Source organism: Falco punctatus (genome assembly GCF_963210335.1).
Source record: "Falco punctatus genome assembly, chromosome: 6".
Lineage (NCBI taxonomy): Eukaryota > Metazoa > Chordata > Aves > Falconiformes > Falconidae > Falco > Falco punctatus.
In genome coordinates, this window is record NC_137585.1 from 24,702,242 (window position 1) to 24,726,233 (window position 23,992).

The following is a 23,992-nucleotide window of genomic DNA, read 5'->3' on the forward strand; positions in this document are numbered from 1 at the left end:
AGTCTTTATGTTTTGCTACCTGTATCAGTAAACTTGTTTTACACATGTAACTGTGCCAAAGACAGACACTGTATGGGAAGCAGAGAAGTGAAGTGACAAACTCCTGAAAATCCATTCATAATACACCATTCATCAGTATGTCTCACGATATTTTTGACAATTTGAAGATCTTTGTGCATGGAAGTGCTGTCCCTCCCTCAAATTACTCACGACTGCCATGTGGTGAAAGAATGGGTTTCCAACACATTTTCTAACAAAATTGACAGTTGTAATAGACTAAGAATACTAATAACTGGATGAATGTTTTGGAACTATTAGAAGAGATGACAAAAGTGGAAGTAGCAGCGTGTTGAATTTGCCAGCTGTGAAGAAGAAATCTTCTGCTAGAAAGAATTTTGTTTACCTGTGTCCCAGCTGCTGCCTGAGGCATTGGCATAATCTGTGAAGTTTGAGTTTGAGAAACAGTTTGTGTGGGAGTTGCACCAGCAGAAACTGATGGCTGCTGCAGCGGGTATTGTCCAGGCTGTTGGGAAGAGGCTGGCTGCTGTGCACTCTGTAGTAGGGAAAAGAAGAGGCAGAAGCTATTTTTCCCCCCCTACAGAAGTTTTTAACACATATCCTATTTAAATTCTACTTTTTACTCCCTCAATAAGTGACATCACTGGTGGTTCTGAGTATGCTGAGTCAATTAAGCTTCAGCAGTTACTTATTAGCATTACTAATACAACTCCATTATCGGGACCAAATCTTTCAACAGAAATATTTCACCTGTGAAAACAAGAATGAAGATCATATAAAGGAAGAAAATGCAGATAAGATGAGGATGTTGCTGAAGACAGTATTTCCAGTTAGAAGAAGTCATGAAAGTGAAGTCTGCCTGTCTAGACAGTCTAAGTTGCAAATCCTGACATGCCCCCCTTGAATCAGACTACCACTGCAAGCTCAGGTGGAAATTGGGGAAGACAAGCATATGAAAACAAGCATTGACAGGATTCTAAAAACAATTTCAGAAAGCCAATTAAGTTAATCTCATAGCACTCAGACTGAGTGAGAACCAGAAGATTCCTTTGCTTTTGCCCAGAACTATGGGTTGAAAGGGGGACTGAGGTAGTCAACTGTTCTTAAGAAAATCATCAGAATCCTATACTAAAAGTATTTAAATCCTAGGTTTAGGAACTGTGATCTTACCTGCTGAGTGTGTTGGGTAGGCTGGGATGGCACCGATGCACTGCTTGAGGCTGGTTGGCCTTGCACCTGTGTCTGGAGGAGGGAAAAAAAAAAAAAGACAGAAAGTCAGCTTAAAAATACCCTACGGTTTCTGCAGCAGGCAGTTAAAATCATTTCTGCCTGGAATGATCTGGTTGGCACAGGTTTCTAGCTGTCCCTTTGGACAAATTCCACTACAACAACCAGAACAAAGTAGAACAATCTGGAGAAGCACTGAACTCCACTTTAAGTCTTTCAAAGCAACCAATACAGAAAGTCTTTGCAACCCACACAGCCCTCAACATGAGACAGATCAGCCTACCAGCTTCGTCTTCCACTGATGATGCTTTAAGAGCAGGATGCCTGGGTATGATAACTGGAAATAGAGGCGTTAAGTTTTACCTTTACATGTGTTCTAAACACAGCTAGCTGGGGGATAGAAGGAAGCTAGAACGAAATAAAACTATCTGTTAAAAAATATCAAAAGATACACAGAATTCTAGACCAATAACAAAGTACTCATACATGTACACGTCATGAGTTCCCTTTGAGAGGCATGTCAAAATACAAGCTAGAAATCATTTCCAGGCTCACTACCATTCAAAGGCTATCAAGAACTGGGAATTGAAGAATACAGGGGCTCACATCCTAGCTAAGACAGAATTTTTGAATAAGCAACGAAAAAAATGGATGAGTGGCATACAAATGAAGGTGGAAGATGCAGAGAAAAATGGAATGGATTTTCATTATTATTTTTGTGACAATTATACTTCTTTATCAGCTCCCGGGAGACAGCCAGACAAAGACTTCCAGATGAGTTCCCTGAGCATGCACCACTTCGTAAAATGAACTGCCTTTCTAAGAAACATATCTGGTGCATACGTATTATATCAGAAATATCTACTAAAATTCCTTAATGCTGTGATCATTCTGCTTGCAGAAGTCTATTAGGAACAAATTTAATAAAATTACATACTTTAATTTAGAAACTTTGGGGAAAGCAGACTGCCAATGAGAAGAACCATTTTTTTCTTTGCTGTTTTTTTAGAGCCTTGAGACCCTTATTGGCTGGCATCTAAACTTAGACTATATCCCACTGCTACAAACATCTGTTCACATCGACTCAGTTTGTGCTTCAAATTCTGATCTTTTAGTGCCTTAGAGATAAGAGATCCCAGAACTTATTCTACAGAATATAACCGTGATCCCTTACTGTCTTTTCCAGATGTATTTTAATCCCTCAGAAATCACTTCCTGAAGTTTAACAAAGATGGTTTATGGAAAAACAATCCCCACAGTTTTCAAAGTTCTTGTATAGCAGCTTCACTCCACAAGTTCTCCTACAGCACAGAAATTACTATCTATTATACTAGTGATTAAAGCTGTTTCAGCTTTAATAAAATACCTTTATTATCCCACACAGAAAGCCTTAAGTACTTAGTTATTTATCTTACCACAAAAAGCAAAATGATTCCCTTCCAGTACCTTCACATAAATCCCAAAGTTGCTAATACTCCAGTAACTGAAATGTCAGAGACCCTCTAATTCCAAGCACAGAAAGAACAGGGGAGATCTACTTAAAGTAAATCTTCTCTTTTCACAAGAAAATTCACTTATGAGAAGTTTCAGACTACAAGTGCAGACACGATGTATAAACACATACACCTCGGTCACAGCATACAAACGAATTACTGACTATTGCAAGTGGAAATACCATTTTACATACTGATAAAACATGTGCTTCCAAATTAAGCTTCAGGCCTCAAATTTTGCTTTTTAAAAGGATGCCATATTCTAGGCTTATAAAGAAGCAGTACCTATTAGCAACAGTTGTTTCTGCCACTAATTTCCTGCTCAGCTTGTTTAGCTTCTTTAATGATCCTGCAAGCACATTTCCAAATCCATGCACACATACATAATACAGTTCCTTTCATACCGCTCTTCCCACCTTCTTCCCCCAAGCCTAGAAATAGCTCTTGCATTTTGGAGAGTCACCAAATTAACCTTGTTATCTAATGTAACATTCATACGAAAGTTCAACTTTGAATAACATACTCTCATTAAACTGCTAAGGAGCAGCAACAAAAACACAAAGGAAGTTTTACTATCACTGCTGACTCAAACTGTGCAGAAGATAAATTTCATTAAAATCAGTGTTTAAAAGCCAATTTGGTACTCCAGCTATCTCTTGCCAAAAGAACAACTAGTGCCAGCAGGAACACTGACCACTTGCTACCCTTAACACAAAAGCCCTACCAGGATTTCAGCTGAAGCTGAACACAGACCAGGTGGTTGCTGATGCCTCATTATTTCATTGTAACCTGGTAAGTTAAAGAGATCCTGGCATACCACTGACTTGGTGGAAAGACACCCCCATGAACACTAATACTTCAAACCACATGGAGCAAGTCTGAGAGCAAGGCTCCCGTTTAAGTGCAAGGTATGACTCATAAAAAGCAGAGAAATTCTGGAAGGGTTTGCTCCTGTAACCTGAGGATAGAGTGCAGGTGGTCCTGATGGAAGCGAGGTGGACAAGGCCTGCTGAGTCGAGGCTCCCTGGGGGAAGCAGATGAAGAGCTGCGACTCTTGCAATACCTTCTGAGGCAGCTGAACAATGGGCAATGAGAAGTCTGAACCAAAAGCAGAAGATGACCCCCCTGTAGGGGGAGGAGACTGGAAATCGCCAGTGTCAGAGGAAGTCAGCTGTGAGGAATCACTGGAGTATTCTGGGCTTCCTTCCGGCCAGCTCCGCCTGGCAGAGCCTCCTCTGGGACCTGCTAACTCAGGACCAAGATAGTTACACTGCTCCTCTGTCACAGGCTGAAGCCGACCATGCGACCCTATGCCTTGAGTGGATTCCTCTTGACTGGTCTCCATAGAGCCCCGGCGACTTCTGTAGACCCGCTGGGGTAAAACTGCCCCTTCTGCTGAAGCAGAAGTCGGTGTGTGCACATGGAACTCAAAGACACAGCTCGCTCTGCCATCACCACTGTGAGAGAGCACAGCCGGGGCAGAGTGCGGAACAAATACCTGGTGGAATGTCATCTGAGCAGGATCTGCACTCAGAGGAGCTGAAACACTGGATAATGGAGAAAGGGGACCCATCCCAGAATCCAGCCTCAGGTTCTGAACATGTCTTGCCAGGTATGTTTGCCCCAATTGAAAGTCGAACACAGAGCTTTGTGGAGGACCACCTTGCCCATGGTTTGACTCAGAGACCTGCTTCATATGTTGTTCAGTCACATGAGAGTTATAAGCTACTTGATCATACTGCTCCGATACCTGTGATGGATAGTGCATGCCCACCAAATATACAGCTTCTGGATGCATTCTGTAGTGAGCATCCTCTGGAGGTGTTGGTCCAGATCTATAGTCACTGTGGACAGGAGCTGGCTCAAACACGGGATTAACTTGCACATGCAGAGGCTCTCCAGCGACTCTCTGAGCTGCTGTGCCCAGCATAACGAATGCCTCTGGTGTCCAATTGGTGGGACTACCACCAGGTGGAACTAAACTCTGGCCAGTCTTCAGCAATGGCTGGAAGTGGCAAGTTTGGGCTTCCAAAAATGAAGTGCTCTTGCGCCGCTGAGCAACTGCCACCTTCGGCGGGCAGACAGGTGGTGGTGAGAAAGACACCGGCCGTTCATGAACGGTTGGGAAAAATATCTGTGAATCTGGGAACGTTGGTGTTCCCCCACGCGGATGCTGAGGCTGTATTGACATGAACAAGACAAGTAATTCATACATTAAAAGTGAAAGCACGTCAACATGCACAGTTCACTAGGCAGTTCTGTGAAGTAACTTTATAGAATGACTACTCAATTCATGGTCAAAAACATACAATACTTAGGAAATTTAGGTGAGTCAAATATCCATTAAATACATCCATGGCAGGCGTAGCTACAAATGGAAATATTTGCTTGTGTTAGAGCTGCTTTTCCAGTCCAATTCCAATAATTAACAAAAAAAACCCCAGTTTTGCTCCCCACAATGGAATGAGATTTATTGTTACAGGCTATCCATTGTAATCAGTGCTTGAAATCCAATCAGACCCCTGAGGTTACTGCCACATGGGGAATATGAGAATTCAGAACTTGATAGCAGCAACAATGCAGAGCCTCTGGTTCGCACTTAGAAGAAAAAATGACATTAAATCTTACTATTATCCAACACAAAACTACAGTGCTAACGTCCTGTATGCTATCCAGTGAGCTAAAGAGAAACCTTTTATGGAGACAAAACTGAACCATTCCAGCCCACAGCTGTGGGGGAAGTATGATAAAACTGCAAAGCCTCTGGATTCTGCTAGCTGATCGTCTCTTTTGATCCCTTTGATCATTTCTGATCATACCTTTTCACACAGAAAATTAGCACTCGCTGAAACAAACCTAACTCTGACCTGGAGAATAAGAAATTCACAGGGTTAGTAACAGCAGTTCTTCGGCAATTCCACTCCATCTGATGTACTACTTCAGATGAGGCTCAACTTATTTAAGATTCATTGGGATAATATCACTAAAGAGAGTTCTGTGTAAGAATACCAAATAATTTAGTAATTCTGCATTTTTCCATCTCTGTCTACAGTATGCCAAGACAATGTACTATCTACCCCCTAAAGGGGAAAAAAAGTTGCAAGTGTACTGTCTTTTAGATTGCATTTATGATTTTTTCAAGTTGCTGTTTCCACATTGTTCTTTCTCCTCAGCCCCTTTTTTCCAGAAAAGCAGCAGCAAATTTCCATATTGACCAATACTAGTAAGACGGTCCTACAGGATTAAGAACTCTTCCTACATTCTGAAAACTGGCTCTACATACTTAATTTACAAAGAAATGTTTCTCAAAGTTTATTGTGTGTAAAACAAAGCCCAAAACGGAAAAGAAACTACCTGCTGTCTTGCAAGCTATCTTGCATCTAACTTTGAGAAACAAAACTATCACTTCTTCCCATCAAGAAGCAGTTGAAGTGGCATTTCCAATTAAAACTTATAGAAAAATCCTCAAAAGTATTTGTACTCTGAATTTCCAATATCACTAGTACAGCTAGCCATAGCTTTTAAAATAACCAGCCACAGTAACCAAGCTTTAAAAGCTGGCTGCTTTGTGCAAGGCTGGACTAACATTCAATGCGTGCTTTGAAGTTGGAAAATAAAAAGCTGGTCTTCTGACTTCAGGGGATGAGAACTAGTCTTCCCTTTACCTTCTGTGATACAACTGGGTAATTTACATTTATACTATCCTAAAAAAAAAAAAATATGGTCAGCCACTGTTTGATAATGTTCATGTGTACTGCTTCCAGAAAAACAGGAAAAAAAAAAAAAAATCAACATTCCAGCAGCACAGTGCAAGGAATAAGGAATCAACTCTTCATTTTCTCATTTTAAAAATGCCCAAAGCCTGGGATGTATTTAATGATAACTTATCTTACTGTGCCAGGAGGCAAATGGTAACACATACAGGACTGACAGAGAGGGAGGGCAGGCTGGAGCGTCGATGCTTGCGTGGAGAGGCAGAGTGCATGGGCAGGACACTTTCCAGGGCTTTAGAAAGCTTTTCTGCAAAGGTTTCTTCAGGGACAGTCCGAAGGTAGAAAGGAGAAAGAGGTGCAGACAGCGCTGGTGGTGGGGTGCAAGGAGCACTGAGAGGGATGCAGGACATAGAGGGAAGAGCAGGAAGGTGGGGGACACAAACTGACATGCTACGACCACGTTGAGGCTAAAGGAGGAAAACAAAAGTTAAGAATTGAACACTAAAAAATAAAAATGTGTAACCAAACCAGCAAAAACTATAATGAGGTAGAAAAGAAACACACACATAATGAGAGACCAAATACTGACTAATACGAGTACAAGAAGATATGAGAATGCTGAATGAATGCCAACACACACTGGGAACAGGCTGTGTGCACCTCTGAGGACCCGTTTGCCTTAGGTTACTGCTGAGTGTTGGATGTTCCCTAGTACCCTTACAAGAAGCACGTGGAAAGCAGAACAGACAGGAAAGAGTTTTTTCTCTGGGGCCATGGCAGCCCATACTGTGTGTACTCACAGCATCTGTTAGTCTGACAAAAAAAAAAAAAAGCAGCCCTGAGTGGATACTGATGAGCTTTCAAACATTCGTTCTTAGTTTAGTGACTGGATATGTGTTTACACATATCACCTCAGCAGTCTCTCTGCTTGGGAACCTCCCCGCCTGAATTACGTGGACTAACTGTATGCAGCTGGCTTAATTAACCAAAACATTACCATAAAAATTTAAACATTACATATTCTACATGAGTTGTGGAAAAAAAGGTTCTTTAACATGTGGAAAATACAGTAAAATTAGCCTTAGACAAGCATTTTCCAGACACTGGGCCAATAAAAGCATCAGGATTTTGTAATCTTGCCACAATCCAGAAGACCACAGGTCAAAATCCAACCAAACTGTAAGAATTAGAATTAGGTTTTGCAGTGTTTTTTTGAGGTTTGGTTGAAGGTTTTTTTGCTATTGCTTTTTTTGGTGTGGTGTGTTTTATTGTGGTTTTTCTAAGTGAATGGAAAGATGTTGTTTTAAAGAGGCAGTCTTCAACTGCAAGTTTTCCTTCCCTAATGGTATAGGCCTCTTACAGATGTAATCCACAATTTGCTAATGAAATTAAAATCAAATACAGACTTCCAGGGAAAAAAACCACCAAGATATCCAGTAGAGATCTGGTTTTCAAGATTTCTCATGTGAGAAATCTTGCTAGACTGCCCAAAAAATTGGAAGAAGGGCATAAGGGAACTCAAAGGGTTAAATAAATACTTTACTCATAGCCTTTGCTGTTCCAAGGCAGAACGAGTTATACATGTCATTCATGATAAATTTATCTAAACTGTTTGGAAACATCTCCAGTGATGGAGACTGCAGTACTTAACTGTCCGTGTTAGTTAGGAAAAAAACCAAACCCTTTCCAAACAACAATTCCATGCTGCAAATTGGGCTGCTTATCTCTTATTCTATCTGACAACAGTGTTGTGATCTGATTAGCCTTCTCCTATTTTACAGCAGCCTTTAATGCTTTCTCTTTCCTCAAGCTCATCTTTCATAGGTTCAGCTTAACTATTTCAGTCTCCCTACATAAACCATGTTTTCTGTATTTCTGGTGGTGTTTCTTTCGGTCACTCTCCTCTGAATTGTCTTCCAGTTCACCCTCAAGTTTGCTCAAGCAGGGTGTCTAGGACAGACTTACCAATTGCCAAGAGCAGAAGAACTGTTTCACATAACATGATGTTTGCCTTTTTCAAAACAGTATGATGTTTTTGACCATGTCCAGCTTGTGGTCCAATGTAATCCCTGACCTTTTTTTTTTCCAGAATTGCTGCCTAGTCAGTTGATGCTCATCCTGTACTCATGTAGCTGATTCCTGTTTAAGCACAAACTTTGTTCTTGTCCTGATTAAACTGCATTCTGTTTCTTTTTAAGGCCATTTCTCCAGTTGTCAATATCATTTTGACTTGTCATCCTGTCCTCCCACCTTTAGTAGTTCCTGTAGTGTTCTACTCCATTCTGTCAACCTCCTGGTACCACTGTCTTCATCATAGAGCATGAGCACATTTTAGCAGTGAATTAAGCAGCTTGACTGTACTTCTATCATATGCTTGTTCTCCCATCCCCTCTCAAAAGATTATGGCCTTTCAACCTGGAAGCTAGCCATCCCAAGACAGTGAAACGGCTTCCGGTCCAATATATGACCATACATGAAAATATGGCTTACCCAGCACAAGAGCTTATTTAGAGGGACCAAAAACCCATTTAATAAAGGACTAGCAGTACCACACGCTTCAGGTTAAGTGCCTTTGAAAAACATGGAGACGCTTTGCTTGTAAGTGAAATCAGCATGTTTTCCGAAAAGCTAGTAACACCAACAATTCTGTAATAAAGCCTACAAACCACCAGTACCGAAAAAAGTGAGGACTCTCAGTCTTAAGTGTCACATCTTCTCCCTTATGTTATTACTACATTATACCATAATGTCTCTCAGGTTTAGATTTTTATTTGTGTAAAAAACAAGTGACAAGGGGCACCACTGAAGACAACGTAACAGTAGCAGAAGTTCTACTCCAGAGTTAGAATAGATTTCTGCATACTCTCATACTTGGATCTAAAAACATACCAAGGAAAAAAAAAACATGACAAAATAAAAGGGCAATACAAATGAACACAGTAGGAAAAGTATTTGTGCCCAGTGCAGACTTTCCAGGGAAAAGGAATACGCATGGCAACTGATGAGCAAATCAACACAAGCTAGAAATAAAATTGGGAACAAGGATGAGGGGTCTTTTCACTCCAGAGTTCTCACATGCAGCATTCTATAACAGTTAAAAAAAATATCTTACCTGCAGAATCTGTAATCAAAGCCTCACAGAACACACACAATTTCATACTTATACAGTAGCTCAAATTATTCTAACCCCTTCTTCAAAACAAACCAACGGCTTGACCCCTAGGAACTTCATATACACATACACACACCTTCCCAAGTGAGATACGCTTACTTTCATGAGATAGTATTGTCATAACAAAATACTTCCATCTACTAAAAAAACCCTAACCCATCACTCTCATAAGTGCATGCAAGATTAAATAAAAGTTTTAAAGACAGATATGCCCTTGCACTTTCCTATCCCCACCTAGACTCAGTCACCTTGCAAAAACAGCCCCTGCACTACTCCCATGCAGAATTTGCATCACATGCAAAAGAAAACATACACAGAAGATTGCCTAGCAGACTTCCCGCTCACCTTTCAAAGGAAATACAAAATCAAATAATTTCATGCATTTGAAGTACTTTAAGTTTTGGCTTACCGCTGCAGGTGGCTGATATCCTCCATGCTGTTGTGACTGCACTTGGCCAACTGAAGCTCCATATCCCTGGGCTGCAGCTGTTGAGATTGACTGGTCATGCTGGGAACCATATGACACAGTCTGTTGACTGCTTACACATGATTCGGTATAAACAGATGATCCCTGGCCACTGTCAACTGTCCCATCAGCTGCAGAAGTTAAAGATCCACATTTCAAGAACTGCAGTCTGGATTCACAACTTTAAAGCTATAATAAAATATTAGATCGATGTCTGTGCCATGTAACATGGACCTTATCAGCATTTACCCTCTTGTAATATTTAAGTTTGGTTAGAAATTAAAATTTTCCCCTTCCTCAATATAGTAATTCCTTACCAATATGTTTTCCCCTAAGCTCTGAGAAAAATCAGTGATTTCAGGAGTTCCTTGGGAAGATACTTAACAGTAAACTATGCTTCCTATAAAAGGCTAGACTAGAAATAAAAACTTGAATTTCACATTGGTACAAATGATCTTTCAGGGTTTTTTTTAATTATTATGTTTATTCAGTTTTATACAGATGTATAAAACAGGTCTGTTGTGCTGGCTAGCAGATGCACCTGATGTAGGCATAGCTGAGAAACTAAAAACCTATTACCTAAAGAGTAGAAAGTAATTTGCTTTCTAACTTCACCATTCTAATACAGAACTTCTCATCTACCATCATTTTTCAAATATTGATTCAAATGTAGGGATGGCAGAGGAGGAAAAGTTAAAGACATTAGTTGGGTTTTTTTACGTATAGTATGTGAAACAGAAAGATCAAACCTTTTTTCAGTAAGGAAATTATGAGCTGAACTGCGTGTACATGAATCTCATTTCCATCTTAAACACAAGTTACCAAGGATTCAAACAAGCGTTCCTAACAGCTCTAACTGCACTGGTTCAAGAGTATCAGCCTTCTGCAGGGCCAAAACATACTGTCCCTATAGGAGGCCAGCAAAAACTAGGACATGTGTTCATGCTTCAGGTGCCTCTATTCATGTTGTGTATGAACTTAAAACAACGGAAAACTATTTTGTGCTAAGACACTGGACTATGAATTGTGCCAAGACTTGACTCAGCTAAGGCATAGGAATGCATCTTATTTTGCTGTGCTTTCTAGCGGGCTCACGTTCCTCAGCAGACAACAGCGGTAGACAGCAACACCTTAAGATATTTACTGCTATATCCATCAGAAGTTTAAGACTTTAAGGAGGAGAACTGTGTAAGTGCAAGTTTCTAAACAAATCAACTGACACTTACAAAGAACAGATATACTGGGCTGCTGGAACTGCAGTTGTTGGTGTTGATCAGCTTCTGGTTCTTCAGGCTCCACTTGTGTAGAAACCGATGCTGAAGTAGTGGGGACAGGAGTAGTACCAGTGACAGATGGCGGATGCTTTGACCCTGCATGGGAAGCACTTGACGGTTGCTGTTGCTCCAGCTGCTGCTTCTGACTACCTTCTTCCTGAAGCTTCTTCTCCTGTTCTTCTCGCACCAATTGACGCTGCTCTCGCTTTCGCTTTATCAAAGACACCCTGTCCTTGATAGCTTTCGCCATTGTCTTGTGATCCCCTTCACAGACATAGCCAGATTCCACCTGAAGGAGGATATATTCACAGAATTCAGACTGTCATAGACAGCCACTGTTGTAGTGCTACAATATAAGCTCCCACTCTGGCATTACCTTCTCATCTGCAAACTTCTGAAGCTGTTTTATTTCTAGACAGTAACAACTGCAAAGGCAGCAGCTGACAGACTACACTTCACCGTCAGAAAACACCAGTACTTCCGATGCTTTGTAAGACCACCCTCACCACTTACCATTTCTTGTGCTACATCCTCTGGGACATCTCTCTCCAAGTCAAAGGAAAACTCTATTGCCTCATTATCTTTATATTTGCCCTTGAGTTTTTTTATGTCTTCAATTCTCAGCCAGAGTTTAATGGCAATTTTTTCTCCATCATCTTCCTCTGCTAGTTCTACCCGTACTCCAGTCTCTTCTTGGAAGAAAGCATGATTCAAAAGGTCCTTAATAGCATATCTAGCATATTGGGAAAGAATGTAGAAAGCACACACAGTTATTAGGTTTTCCTAAAATATTAAGGCATGTTCTTGCCTCATGACCTCCTGAATTTATTCTCTACATTTCACACTTCTCCCAAAAATTACCTGACAGCCTATTATTCAAATGTCCATTTAAAAGCATGATGGAGAAACAAAAGGCAGCAGATGTACCAGAAAAACACCATCACACTTTGGTCAGCAGCAGTACCAACAGATTTAAGCCAACTGAACAGGATATATATATGAACTAAAGCGATAAGAAACCTTGAAGAAACAGTTGGTTTTACTGAACATAAAGATCCACCACAACTCTTCATCCCTAAATCAGTACAGTAATCAAAGTATATATTTCACTATTTCAAGATCTTATCAAAAGCCTTATCTAGTAAATTCAGCACTTGATAAGCACCACATGATGCCTTTCATATTTGATACTATTTTGAACCACTTCAACTTGCGTTCTGTTTGGCATAATTAGCAGCTTTGTCCTAAAGGTACAAGACAACTATGTGCATATATGCACAGCATTAGCAGTATTAGTCTAAAAGCTAACTGCTTGAACTAAATGGCAAGAAATAAGTGATGTGCAGCCACAAAAGTAAAAATGGGGAAAAAAATCAGAGATTGTTTAAAACAAAGAAAAAACCCATAAATTAAAAATATACAGCAATACCATCAGGTGTAGAACTTCAAGAATTAATAGAAGGGGATTAATAAACACCCATAAACTGACAAAAGTAGCTCTGAACAGAACAGCTGGAGGCTAAAGGAGGTTCAAAGGCTAAAGCATTCTCAAAGTGGACATTCAGTAAGCAGTAACTATGTAAAATCTGAAAACAAAATAAACCCCACAAATAAGCCATCAAAGCAGTTACAGATCTCCTGTAATGGTATAAGTGAATCGCTTTGAGTAGAAATGTAGATGAAAATGAGCAGCAAGAATTTGAAAAATAAAAAAGCCCTCAAAATAATCAGCCATAACACACCAACAAAAATCAAAGGGACAGGAAAAACAAAGGATTACAGAATAACAAACCAACTAAGTAATCCAAATACCTGGGAACCCAGAAGGATTGTCTTCCACTGTTTTGCTGACTAGGTCAAAGTTTTATTAAAAGCAGTAGAATTTCTGAATAAACTGACATGGATGGTTACTACAGCATTTGAACTTTTCCTGACATTTAATTCTCTAAAATAATCATTGAGTAAGAATCTACCACAGATTAGATGCTGCAGAAGTAATATTAGCTTTCCAACATAACACAGAAGATCCCAGGAACTGGATCTGGTATCATCACAGGTAAGACTCAGTCATACCTCTATCTGAAAAGGTAGTACTTACCTTTCACCTTTGTTTTGCCGAATGCATCCCTCAATAATCTCCTTCACTTCAGGGATTGCTACTTTATCGAAGCTGGCTGGCTTGACACCCTGAAACACAGAAGTAACAACATAGAAACTGGAATCCCCAGCTGATTTAAGTTTTGGTTGTGTTTACAGGCTGTTTTTACTCAACAGATAACTGGCCTGAATTCCCCACTAGTCCTACTTATTAAGAAATCTGACCCCAATCTTACTGTTCATCTGTTTGTTACTGACTTTTACAAACATCCCCCCTCAGCCCCATTTCTCATCTACATTTCCACAAAAGAAGGCTTTAGCAGTTAGGGTCTCAGTTATGATAAGAGAACCATTTAGTTTCCATGGAAGTTATCCTGGTTAGAAGCGAGTACACAGACAGGAATCATTTCCTTCCATTCTCAGTCCAATGTAACACTAACGCATGAACCTACACGATGCTGCTTCCCAGAATGTTTCCAACATGCCATTATATGCAGTAATTTTGGCATAGATTGATTTTACAGCAAGAACTTTAGCCCAGAATGATCTGACTAGATCATTAAATGTCCAATGTTTTAAAAAAATAAAATTAAATTAAAAAGCACAATATTTTCCTGTAGCTTAGCTCTCCCCAGAACACCTACTATATCCAAACCACACTCCTGCATCACTACTGTCATGAGTTCAGGAAAATGAGCTTAGCAATACAGACCTTTACAAAAGCCCTTCAACAACACATGGCAATCCCTTCTCCAATACACACTAAAGCCATTGGGAGAGAGCAAAACAAAGTTTAAGTATAATCAGCTACTCAAATCAGTAAAGCAAACAGGCTGTGAGGTATGACCACCTGGGAATTCTGCAACACTACAGGCAGAGCGCCAAGTTTCATCACTTAATCATGGTCAGAATCTCTATTTTGGGGACAATTTGGCATTCAGTTTTACTTGATTCAGCCTTTAGCTTCAAATTCTGTACTTAAGACCACAGAACAAGAGGTCTGTTCAAACTGCTACATGAGGAGTTTTCAAGCCAAACAAACCTGAAATCATACATTTGATACATCTGATCCTATGCAACTGGTAAATCACAACTAAACAAAGTGAAAAACACAAAATCTGAAGTATAGAAATGAATGTAGCAGCAGTACAAGTATAATGATTCATGTCTAACCAGAAAGTATTCCTCCCAATACCCTATATAATACTGCTGCCCACCTAATGGGGACATCAAGACATGACACACATACACACCCCTTCCTCTATTGCCAGCAGAAAGTAAGTCTTGAAAAGCAAAAGTTCAAGTCTTTGAACCAGAGCCTTTGCAACCACAGACCTTCATTTAACTGAACACAGAGACTTTATACCATAATAATTTCCATCTACATTTAGATCATTTTCTCCCACTTGGCCAGACTTGGCAATATATTGACTCCATATGTCCGCTGCCTAAAATATTCTCTACCACACTCTTCCAGGAGAGGGCACAGTCAACGTCAACTTGTAACTGATGCAAACACAAGTCTGGGAGAAGCGCTGAGTCTAGTCTTTCAGCAAAGAACAGAGGTATTTGTCACTACATTTTACATAGGTATTATATCACAAGTTTTTAAAAGGACAAAAATCCTGTAGGAAAAAAAAAGTTTTCACTTTGAAAAAACCTTCCTGTTACAACACCATTCTGGTTATCTGTTTCTTTTCTCTAAAATCTTCTCTTACGATACTCCAGCAGTTCAAATTCACAGAACTGAAGAGTGTATTGTGACTAGAATAAGCCCTGAAACACAGTCTGTCAGTGAACATTAGCTTAATGCTTTTAAAAGCTTCACTGAACATTAAGACTTCTGGAGATCAATGCCTCAGCTGCTAAGACACCAGATCAAAGTTTGGATGGGCAAGTTCAATATACTTTAACCAGGTCATATCACAAATCTCCAGCTTCCTAGCAGGACATCGCAGAGCCTCACATTCTATAGAGATTTATAAAACATGTTTTAGTGTTTATTACTGGCATCAAGTACCTGTTTGTATGTGTCTTTGCTCATATAGCAGACTAGTCACAGACACTCACCTTTAATTATGACCAAGCTTAAAATATGGCCCCAGGAGCTGAGGTTCATACATGCATAAATATATTCCTATACATAATTAAACGTTATGCTATATACACATACATATATAATCTAAGCAATAGTTCAATATTCAACTGCTTATTGTATATATTTGTATCCAAATTTGCCAAAGTTTAAAACATCTGCATCTCCTAAACAGCTCAAGCCCCAGACACAGCACAGCAGCTTGTGTGTATGTTCATTTACACTGTGCCAGCAGAAGGAAGATGTCAGATCTGTGGCAATCTCAGAAAAAGTAAAAGCTAGGATGAGTAAGACAACTGGTACAGCAAAATATTAACAAAGCCAGAACATGAGTTTTCATGTTAACTATTCTACCACATGCTCTGTTCTTGCATTAAACCTGAACAGGTAAAGCTAAGAACAGTTTCTAAAAATCAGTAATTCAGTCTGCTACCCTGAAAGAAATTAAATACGTATTCAAAATCTTCAGGTCCTTCCATGAGGGCCATCTTACAGAAGCTCCCACCAGCCTCCTCCAGCATAGCTTCTATGTTTCTATCTGCTCCTCAGAAAATCTGAGAGAAGCTCACAGTAGGGCCTAAAGCCAACAGTACCCCTTACACTGAAGTCCAGGCCACCTAAGTACCATCAACTTTTAAAAAAAAAATGTATTTTTTTTTTAGGTCCTCCAAACACTAGGGGAATATCAAACTAATTTACATAACAAGAGAGAGGATACTAGGAATGCTAGAAATCAATAAATCAGTGAACCCTTTCCTAGGCATCCTAGGCAGAACTGAGGGTGCACCTTCGTTGGCCATCACAGAGAAACCAGTGAGGCCACGCCAGGCCCTGCAATTCACATAACCTTCATGTGTCCTTAAGATCAAATGAGCTGTGCAGCCAAGCATACATTCATTACTTTCTGCACCCAAAGCCACTCAAGTACATGCTAAGCCATTCAGGACTTCCTGGCTTTTACCACACTTACTGCAAGATGGGCACATTCTTATGCGCCCCTCCTGGTCCCCAAACTCCTTAGAAGAGTCAATCACAAGACAACTCATCTTTTGATTTACCAGTCCAATTCCCCCATGGCAGTTTAATAAGAGCTAAATACCTGAACCTCACTAGCATTTTTTAAGTCTTCTAAAAAAAAAAAAAAAAAAAAAAAAAAATAGAAGGAAGAGCTCTTGCAGAGGAAAACAAAAAGTGTAGACAGGTATAACAGGCAGGCACGCAAAGAAAGCATCAACATTTTCTCAAGCTACCACCTAAAATAGCCTGAACTGGCATGGCTGCTGAAAGCAAGTCTCCTGTTCTCCATCTCCCATTTCCACAGCCATGCCACTTCCTCCCTGTCGCCAGCACATACATTCATACAACTTCACAATGAACCAGATCATGGTGTTCATCAGGCTTGAAACAAATCCAACCAAAAAAGTCTGCTGCTATTTCCAGTGAGCTGAAGGTCCCCAGTCTGGCTCCCTACACTGCTGCACTAGCTCTCAGGCTTATAGAAAGAAAGCGATAGTACAATAGCTAACAAGGGCTGAACAGCTTCTTTTGAAAGAAGTGCCAACTTTAAACCCACTGAACACTTACATTTTGAGAGCACCTCTAAAACGTGGGCATGTATGTAGGTACCACCAAAGTGCAACTGATGCAAAACTAAATACTTATCTTAACAGTCTTCACGTTACATGTAAGAAGAGATTTCATATTTCACTTACCTTGGATACGGTGAAGTTTGTTATTTTATCAGAATTTCATCAGGTGAAAAAAGTGTGTTTTAAAATTCAACATCCACATTTATATGGTTATTTGATCCATTAAAGGCAAGTTAGGTATTCTTAAAAACACTAGGTTTTCCAAGTTACTTTAAACACCAAAGTATAAGCTACCCAGAACTCCTCTTCACAATTTTTGCCTAAAAACATGTAGTATTTTGCATCAGTTAGATCACCAGACTACTGAGTCAGTGGTTTAACATCTTGTTCTAATGCAAGAGATAACAAAAGTAACATTTACTACATAAGAGAAAGTACAATCAGTGTTGCGTAACTTTTACACCAAACCAAAATGAAGACAGAGGTGGTGTTACATACCCTCATCAATCTTAAATTGAAAAAAAGTTAAATTTGGAGTAACACCACAGGTGGAAAATAGCAGAAGTAGCAAGTGCTCCAGCCTTGCTGTTCAGGATTTTAATCGACAGTTTAAAAACTACAGGGAAAAAAGTACAGTCAAGTTTAAAAGCTGGAGACCCAAGCTATGCAAATGTAAAACAGTCCAACAGATTTTTCAAGAATTCTGACGCACCCCCAAAAATCCTTTGCTGTGGCTAAACACACTTTACAGAGCTGAAATTCTTACTTACCTCTTTAACACAATCCTTGTGAGAGCAGCAGCAGTGGGAACTAACAATTACAAGTACAGGACAGATCTCTCTTTTTGTAAAATCCATCAGGAAAAGACACACGCACACACCAAAGAGTTAGTTAAGTGCTAGTTTCCGATGGGAATCCACCAGGCTGTGGACTTAACGCACAGCGGAAGGAAAGCAGACATCAATGTTAGAAGGGAGCATTGTTTTCTGTTTGACACCTCTTCTACTTTTCCAAGTCCAGTACATGAGGCTGCAGTGATCTGAGCTTAGTATCTGCTTTTGCCACTCAAACACTGAACAGAATTGAAAGAATCAGTAAAAGCCAAGAGGTAAGCATGCCCTTTCGGGCCTGCCCAGCTAACTGCAAGGAGGGGGAAGAAGAGGCAGTGCAGGGATCCTTTCCTTCCCGCATGTCCCCGCCCCACACCCCGTCCCCTCCCCCTGGCTGCTCTGCCTATTCTCCACCCAGGTTTAAGCCTGCGTGGAGGATCACCACCCAGACCCTCCTGCTGCTGAAGTACACTTTCAAGCAGAGGGGAACAGGCCTGTCGCCCTGTTGTTCTGACCCAAGGCTGCCGGTACTAGTTTTGTACAGGGGGTTAAATGCAGCTGCCGTTTCTCCTCTTTCCGTGGAGCTACAGAAATTATACATACAGCTGACTACAATTTAATCCTAACAGAACACACAAGTCTGCACTAGGATAATGTAATAGATTCCACCTCCCTCCTTCCTGGCAATTGCATTCTGCTACCACTGGCAACATCATCTGCTTTCCTTTTACTAGGTCCTTCATGTAAGGGAATAGGTATTTGAAGGTAATTTTCAAATTGTTCGACAAAGTTAGAAAACCACATTCCTGCTTGTTTTACACCACATGCACACAAATAATCTAGAGTTGTATTTTTGAATGTCTCTTGCTCGACTTTAAACCTAAACCTGAAGTCCAAGGTGGTTTCAACCCCACCCCCCCCAGTATCTAGATTCAAACAGCCGTTATAAAACTTGCTTACTAAATGAAAATGACTTGTCCAATCCGGGGCTTTGTGTGTGTTTTTGGAAGGACATCAGGAACAATGCTAAGAAAGATCACGTACCCCATTCTGAAGTTTGAAATAATTTTTGACCAACTAGTGATGATAGACTGTGATAAAATTCAATTTCAAATCAAGATCACTTTTCAGCCCAAAAGAGCATACTTAGTTCCTCAAGTATACCACAGTTATGTGATATAATAATAACACTGGGATGACATCAATGTTGCAAAAGCAATACTTTTAGATCTTTTACTGAGCATTTTAGAAATCCTCTCCACCAGCTGTGAATCTCTAGAGGAGTCAAGGGAAAAGGGATCATTAAAGATCCTGCTATGTTGATTGGCCTTCCAACCACTTAGCTAAGACATTTTGTAACCCCAAAAAAGAAATAAACTGTTGATGAACATCTCCATAGACACACTGCAGTCAAAGCAAATCTACTTCAGTGGAATAAAAATCTTAACATTTTGCACACGTAATTAAGGCTACACTTTTCTGGGGTACACCACATGACCTGCAAAGAACATTAAATGTTTCAGCTTTTAACAAGCACTGAGTCCACCTGTCCCAAAAATTCTTGCTTGGTTCTTTCCAAAGGTGCTATAAAAGCAGAGCTTGAAAGAAATCTGCTGTAACTGATTAATGTTCTCAAACCAAATGTTCTAATGTTGCAGTCCAGAGGCTAATAGAATCCGTAGCAAAGTCAAATCACACAAACAAAGTAATTAAAGTCTCTACATTTTCTTTTTGCTAAGTTGTTACCATTCTAGTTCGTGCCAGTCCCAGGCTGCCACAAACCATTAATTCCAGGAATTTAGATAGAGCATATGATTCCAGTGGAAAACAAGCCAATGGTCCTACCTCCTTCCCCACAGTCTCAAAGAAGCCCCCAGGCAATGGTATATATGGCATTTAAATTGGTTTACCCCATGATCTCCTAAATTTCACCACCTGCTATTAGTTACTTACCCAGCTCTCAAAACCTACATGTTTAACCATTTCACCACCATTTCCATCTCTATTCCTTCATCTTAATCCTGTTGCCTGTTCTAGAAACAATCTTTCAGATTTAGTCCTTAATTTCACACAGGGCGCACACAGAACTATTCAATAATTCTCATTCCAGTCCAATCAAATATCTATTGTGAAAAGGAAGAATTCAGCTTAAGATCTACTCAGTTCAAGAGAGATATGGGCTGCTTACAGAAGATGGCTTTTATCTTTCTTGTTAAAAAGGAAGCTAGAGTAGTTGAGACTGCGGGGGGGGATTTAAAACAATGCAACACATCCAATACGTGAAAATTTAGCTTCTCAGAGTTCAGTATTTTCATAGCAATTTGAAAATTTAGCTTCTCTGATTTCAGTATTTTCATAGCAATTAATCCTGGACAATTGATAATTCTGCCAAGAATTAAATCAGTAAATCCTGCAGAATAAGCCCTGCACCAGATCACTATCCCAACAGAATAAATAGCATTACTGCAATACAAGCAGTAGGAGCAGATGAAAGCTTTCAGTGAGCTAGAGTTAGCTCATGAGGCACTATTTAGACTAGGACAGGCCTAGTTTTCTTCTCATCAAAACCAACAATTGCACCTTTTGAATTCGACTGCGATCAAAATTCATATCTCAGCTATTCGAGAGCTCTATGTCACTGAAATAGCTTAACCAGTTGGTCCTCACCCTCTGCAATGCAGGTGGGTAAGTAACTTAAGTCCCATCATTCTTAAATTTCTCCATACCAGCTGTCTTCACAACTTGCAACAGATAACCATATTTGCCTGGATTTCAGAAATTGTAAAGGACAACAGAGGTGCTGTAGTATTTATACAGGCCTGCTTGCTGCAGCCCAACTGATGACAACTTAGAAACTTTTCCTCCTCTATTTACCACGTACTCTCAATTTGAGCCATTAATAGAGGCCAGTCAAAACAGCAAATAAAAGCTCCCAAACATACATGATTAAAAGTTGTTATACACAGAAGGTATATTCGTGTTTTGAGCGACACATCCATACTAACTGCTTATTCCTAAAGTTTATGAGGTTGCTTAAATATGAGATAATCTTGGGTGAAAAGAATAAAACTGACTCCTCATTTGACTAGCCATCACTGCTCACTGTCACCTCCACATCTGTACTCTACAACTGGTCTCCAAGCCCAGGGAGTCACAAGACACCGACTGCTTAACCAACTTCTTTGCCAGTGTCTCAGTACTGCATTTTTACTTATTAAAGCCAAAGAATTTAAAGCATTACAAACCTTACAAGACCAGTATAGTAGGCTACAGTTCTGCTCCTGTTTCTACACAGTTAAATTTGAACATGAACTAGCCATAACTCTTCCTAGAAATCGTTGGCTGTGATCCTTTCCAGCACTCTCAAGTAAAAGGCTATAACCAAGCAATAAACACCCCCCCCACTGTTATCTGTGACAATATCAAAATACAGATTATGCTATGCACTACTGCTGAATACAGACCATGCTTTACAACTTACTCATTGACTTGCCCAGTACACCAGGCATTTTAAGTTTTTACTTTAGACATGACAGTTCACTGTACTTCAGCACCTTCAGGTAAATATCAACCTATTTCAGAAGTCCTAAGAATCTGGAGCCCTTATGACTAGCTAATTTTTCAGTTAAAAAGTAGATTAACTACTCTCAGCCTACTGTAACTGCACCAATTCTAATGAATAGAAGAAGCTTCTCAAGCTCTAGAAACAGGAAATTTTGTAACTACAAGGCAGGACACAGTTCCTTAGTGTTTAGCTGGCGAACAATTAGGATACTGGTGCACGTTAACAGTGAAAAGGGCCTCGTTTAGAAACACACAGCATGAGGATGTAAGTTCGAAACAACAGTAAAGTCTGACTGATCAAGTGCACCGGGTGCTAACTTTTCAGTTTTTACTCTTGCACAAGAGTGTAAAAGTAAGATCAGTTTAATCTGTTGTGCACCGTTCTTTAACCTCACACTTAGGAGCAGGGATGCCACCTACATCATGCAAACAAGAATATGCAGGGGTGAACGTCCTGAACTAGGTGAATGATCTTCTGCTTTATTGAGACTTCAGCTTGGAAATGGCTTTAAAAAAAAAAACCAGACATGCTTGGACACACATTTCAGTGCTATAAATTTAGAAATGCTGCTACAGGGACATAGTACTAAAAGTGTCTTCTATTTTCAGTATGGAAAATATATTTTTGAAAAAAATCAAACCAGATTTGTTGCATTCTCTGCTTTAATCAGTTACCATTCTGATAGAAAACCATCATCTGGTATTCATCTTTAAATTCAAGTACAGCAACAGTAATTCAAAAGCCACACATCTAGTTGACTCTGAACTGAATTAAAAAGAATGATCCAACATGAACTACAAAATACATCTGGTACCAGAACTAGCCCTCAAAAGATGATACCTACTAAAAGGCCTAGGATAACATCGCAAACACCAAAAACAGCGCACAATTCAGACAACGACCAAAAGTCATCATTCCTTTTATGTTATGACTTATTCCAGTAGGACTTAAGGACTTCTATTTACATACCAAAAGGTTCAACAGTTTTGAAGTACAGTCTTAAAAAGCGCTCCTATGCAGAAAAGTTTATGATGGTGGTAATAGGTGGTAAGGTAGAAAAATGTCTCAGAGATGTTTACCTTAAAACAAAGACACAAGCTCATAGTGTTAGGAAGTTTCCAAATGCTTACACTAGACAAAAAAAAGCAACAGACTTTTCTCTTCAGTGTAAAAACATTATGCATAATAAGCAACAGAATTTCTTATTCATGTATTTTACTCTATTGTGTGTTTCTACTTTTGGGAATAAACTGTATCTGCAAAATCACATTCAACTTTGGTGACCTCCACTCTTTCATACAGTAGCAAACAAAAGTGTTCAAAGAGGTGTATGTGCCCCCATGTCACTGCCTGCCCTAGCAACAGCTCTGAGTAACTTGGAGGTAACTATAAAGGGTTTATGTAGATTTTGGTGGAGTCCTGGCCTATGAATCACATCATAACCTCAAAATAACTTATTATTACTCAACACCCCTGTGAGCTTCCACAAGACTAAAACTGTCTTGGACTTACCCCATTCCTAACCCTGTGCAATTGTAGCAGTACAGTTGGCAGGACAAGAAATAGTAGTCCACACATTCCTAATGTCAGTATTTTTGACTAGTGGCACTATACTGACAAATAACATTAAACTACCAGTCTCCCCACAGTAACGTTTCAGTGATTTGTTAATAGTTCTTATCACACTTCAAAGCCAGGCATTATAAAAACCACTTAGCATCTCCCTGTTCCTAAGAAAAGTCACCTTCCCATCTCTTGTTAAATTAAATTAATCTCTGTTAATGTAAGAGCTAAACAGACATCAGTACAGGACAGATTATTAAATAGTATCACAGTTTTAAAAGGCCTGATCCTTAATGGATAATGAACTTTAAAATTTTTTAAACATACACTGTTAATTCAGTACTCTATGAACCTATTTAGGTTTCTAAAAACACATTGGAAACTGCAATACCACCAAATTTTAGAATTTCAGATTTTAAAAATACATCAGATCTTGATTTTATGCAACTCTACCAAAGCTCACACCCTTCCCTGGCTTTTAATTCCCGATAATTTTAAAATCATATCCAATTCAAAATTGCTAAGAGACATGTTCCAGGCTCAGCAGTAAACAATATAAATAAGAAAGATCTTCTTTCACTTCAGACCAAGTTTTTTTTACAACACCATTATTAACAACACAGTTTTAGTTGTCATCTAGAGGCTTTTGATGCTGAATAGTACGAATGCCTTTAAGAGCAACTCATAAGCTATTATTAGAAAGCAATTCAGTTGAATGAGCCTTTTTCCTTCCAACCTCAGGTATCATCTGCCCTAGATGTGCAAACCATTCAGCATGTTACATCTCGGTGTTCAAGCTGATCCCCGCTTTTTTCTACTTAGTCATTTCTTAAAGACGACTTCTAATCTAACGTGCAAAGCTTCTTGAGATACTAATGCTTCAAGACCTC

The 23,992-nt window shown here is 39.6% G+C and overlaps 1 protein-coding gene across 12 annotated transcripts in view; it reads right to left on the reverse strand.

Annotated features, from left to right (window-relative positions):
- Positions 1 to 23,992, reverse strand: part of WNK1 (WNK lysine deficient protein kinase 1) — a 104,757-nt gene that overhangs the window by 32,469 nt on the left and 48,296 nt on the right. For 9 of the 12 annotated variants that reach the window (XM_080393485.1, XM_080393484.1, XM_080393482.1 and 6 more), the window contains exons 5-11: positions 13,462 to 13,550; positions 11,877 to 12,096; positions 11,316 to 11,652; positions 10,033 to 10,220; positions 4,489 to 4,917; positions 1,189 to 1,260; positions 404 to 553 (exon numbers count right to left, since the gene is read on the reverse strand). In XM_080393485.1, coding sequence (XP_080249611.1) covers positions 404 to 553; positions 1,189 to 1,260; positions 4,489 to 4,917; positions 10,033 to 10,220; positions 11,316 to 11,652; positions 11,877 to 12,096; positions 13,462 to 13,550 — 1,485 coding nt within the window. The remainder of the gene's footprint in view (positions 1 to 403; positions 554 to 1,188; positions 1,261 to 4,488; positions 4,918 to 10,032; positions 10,221 to 11,315; positions 11,653 to 11,876; positions 12,097 to 13,461; positions 13,551 to 23,992) is intronic. The other 3 variants (XM_080393487.1, XM_080393480.1, XM_080393479.1) reach the window with 1 other exon arrangement.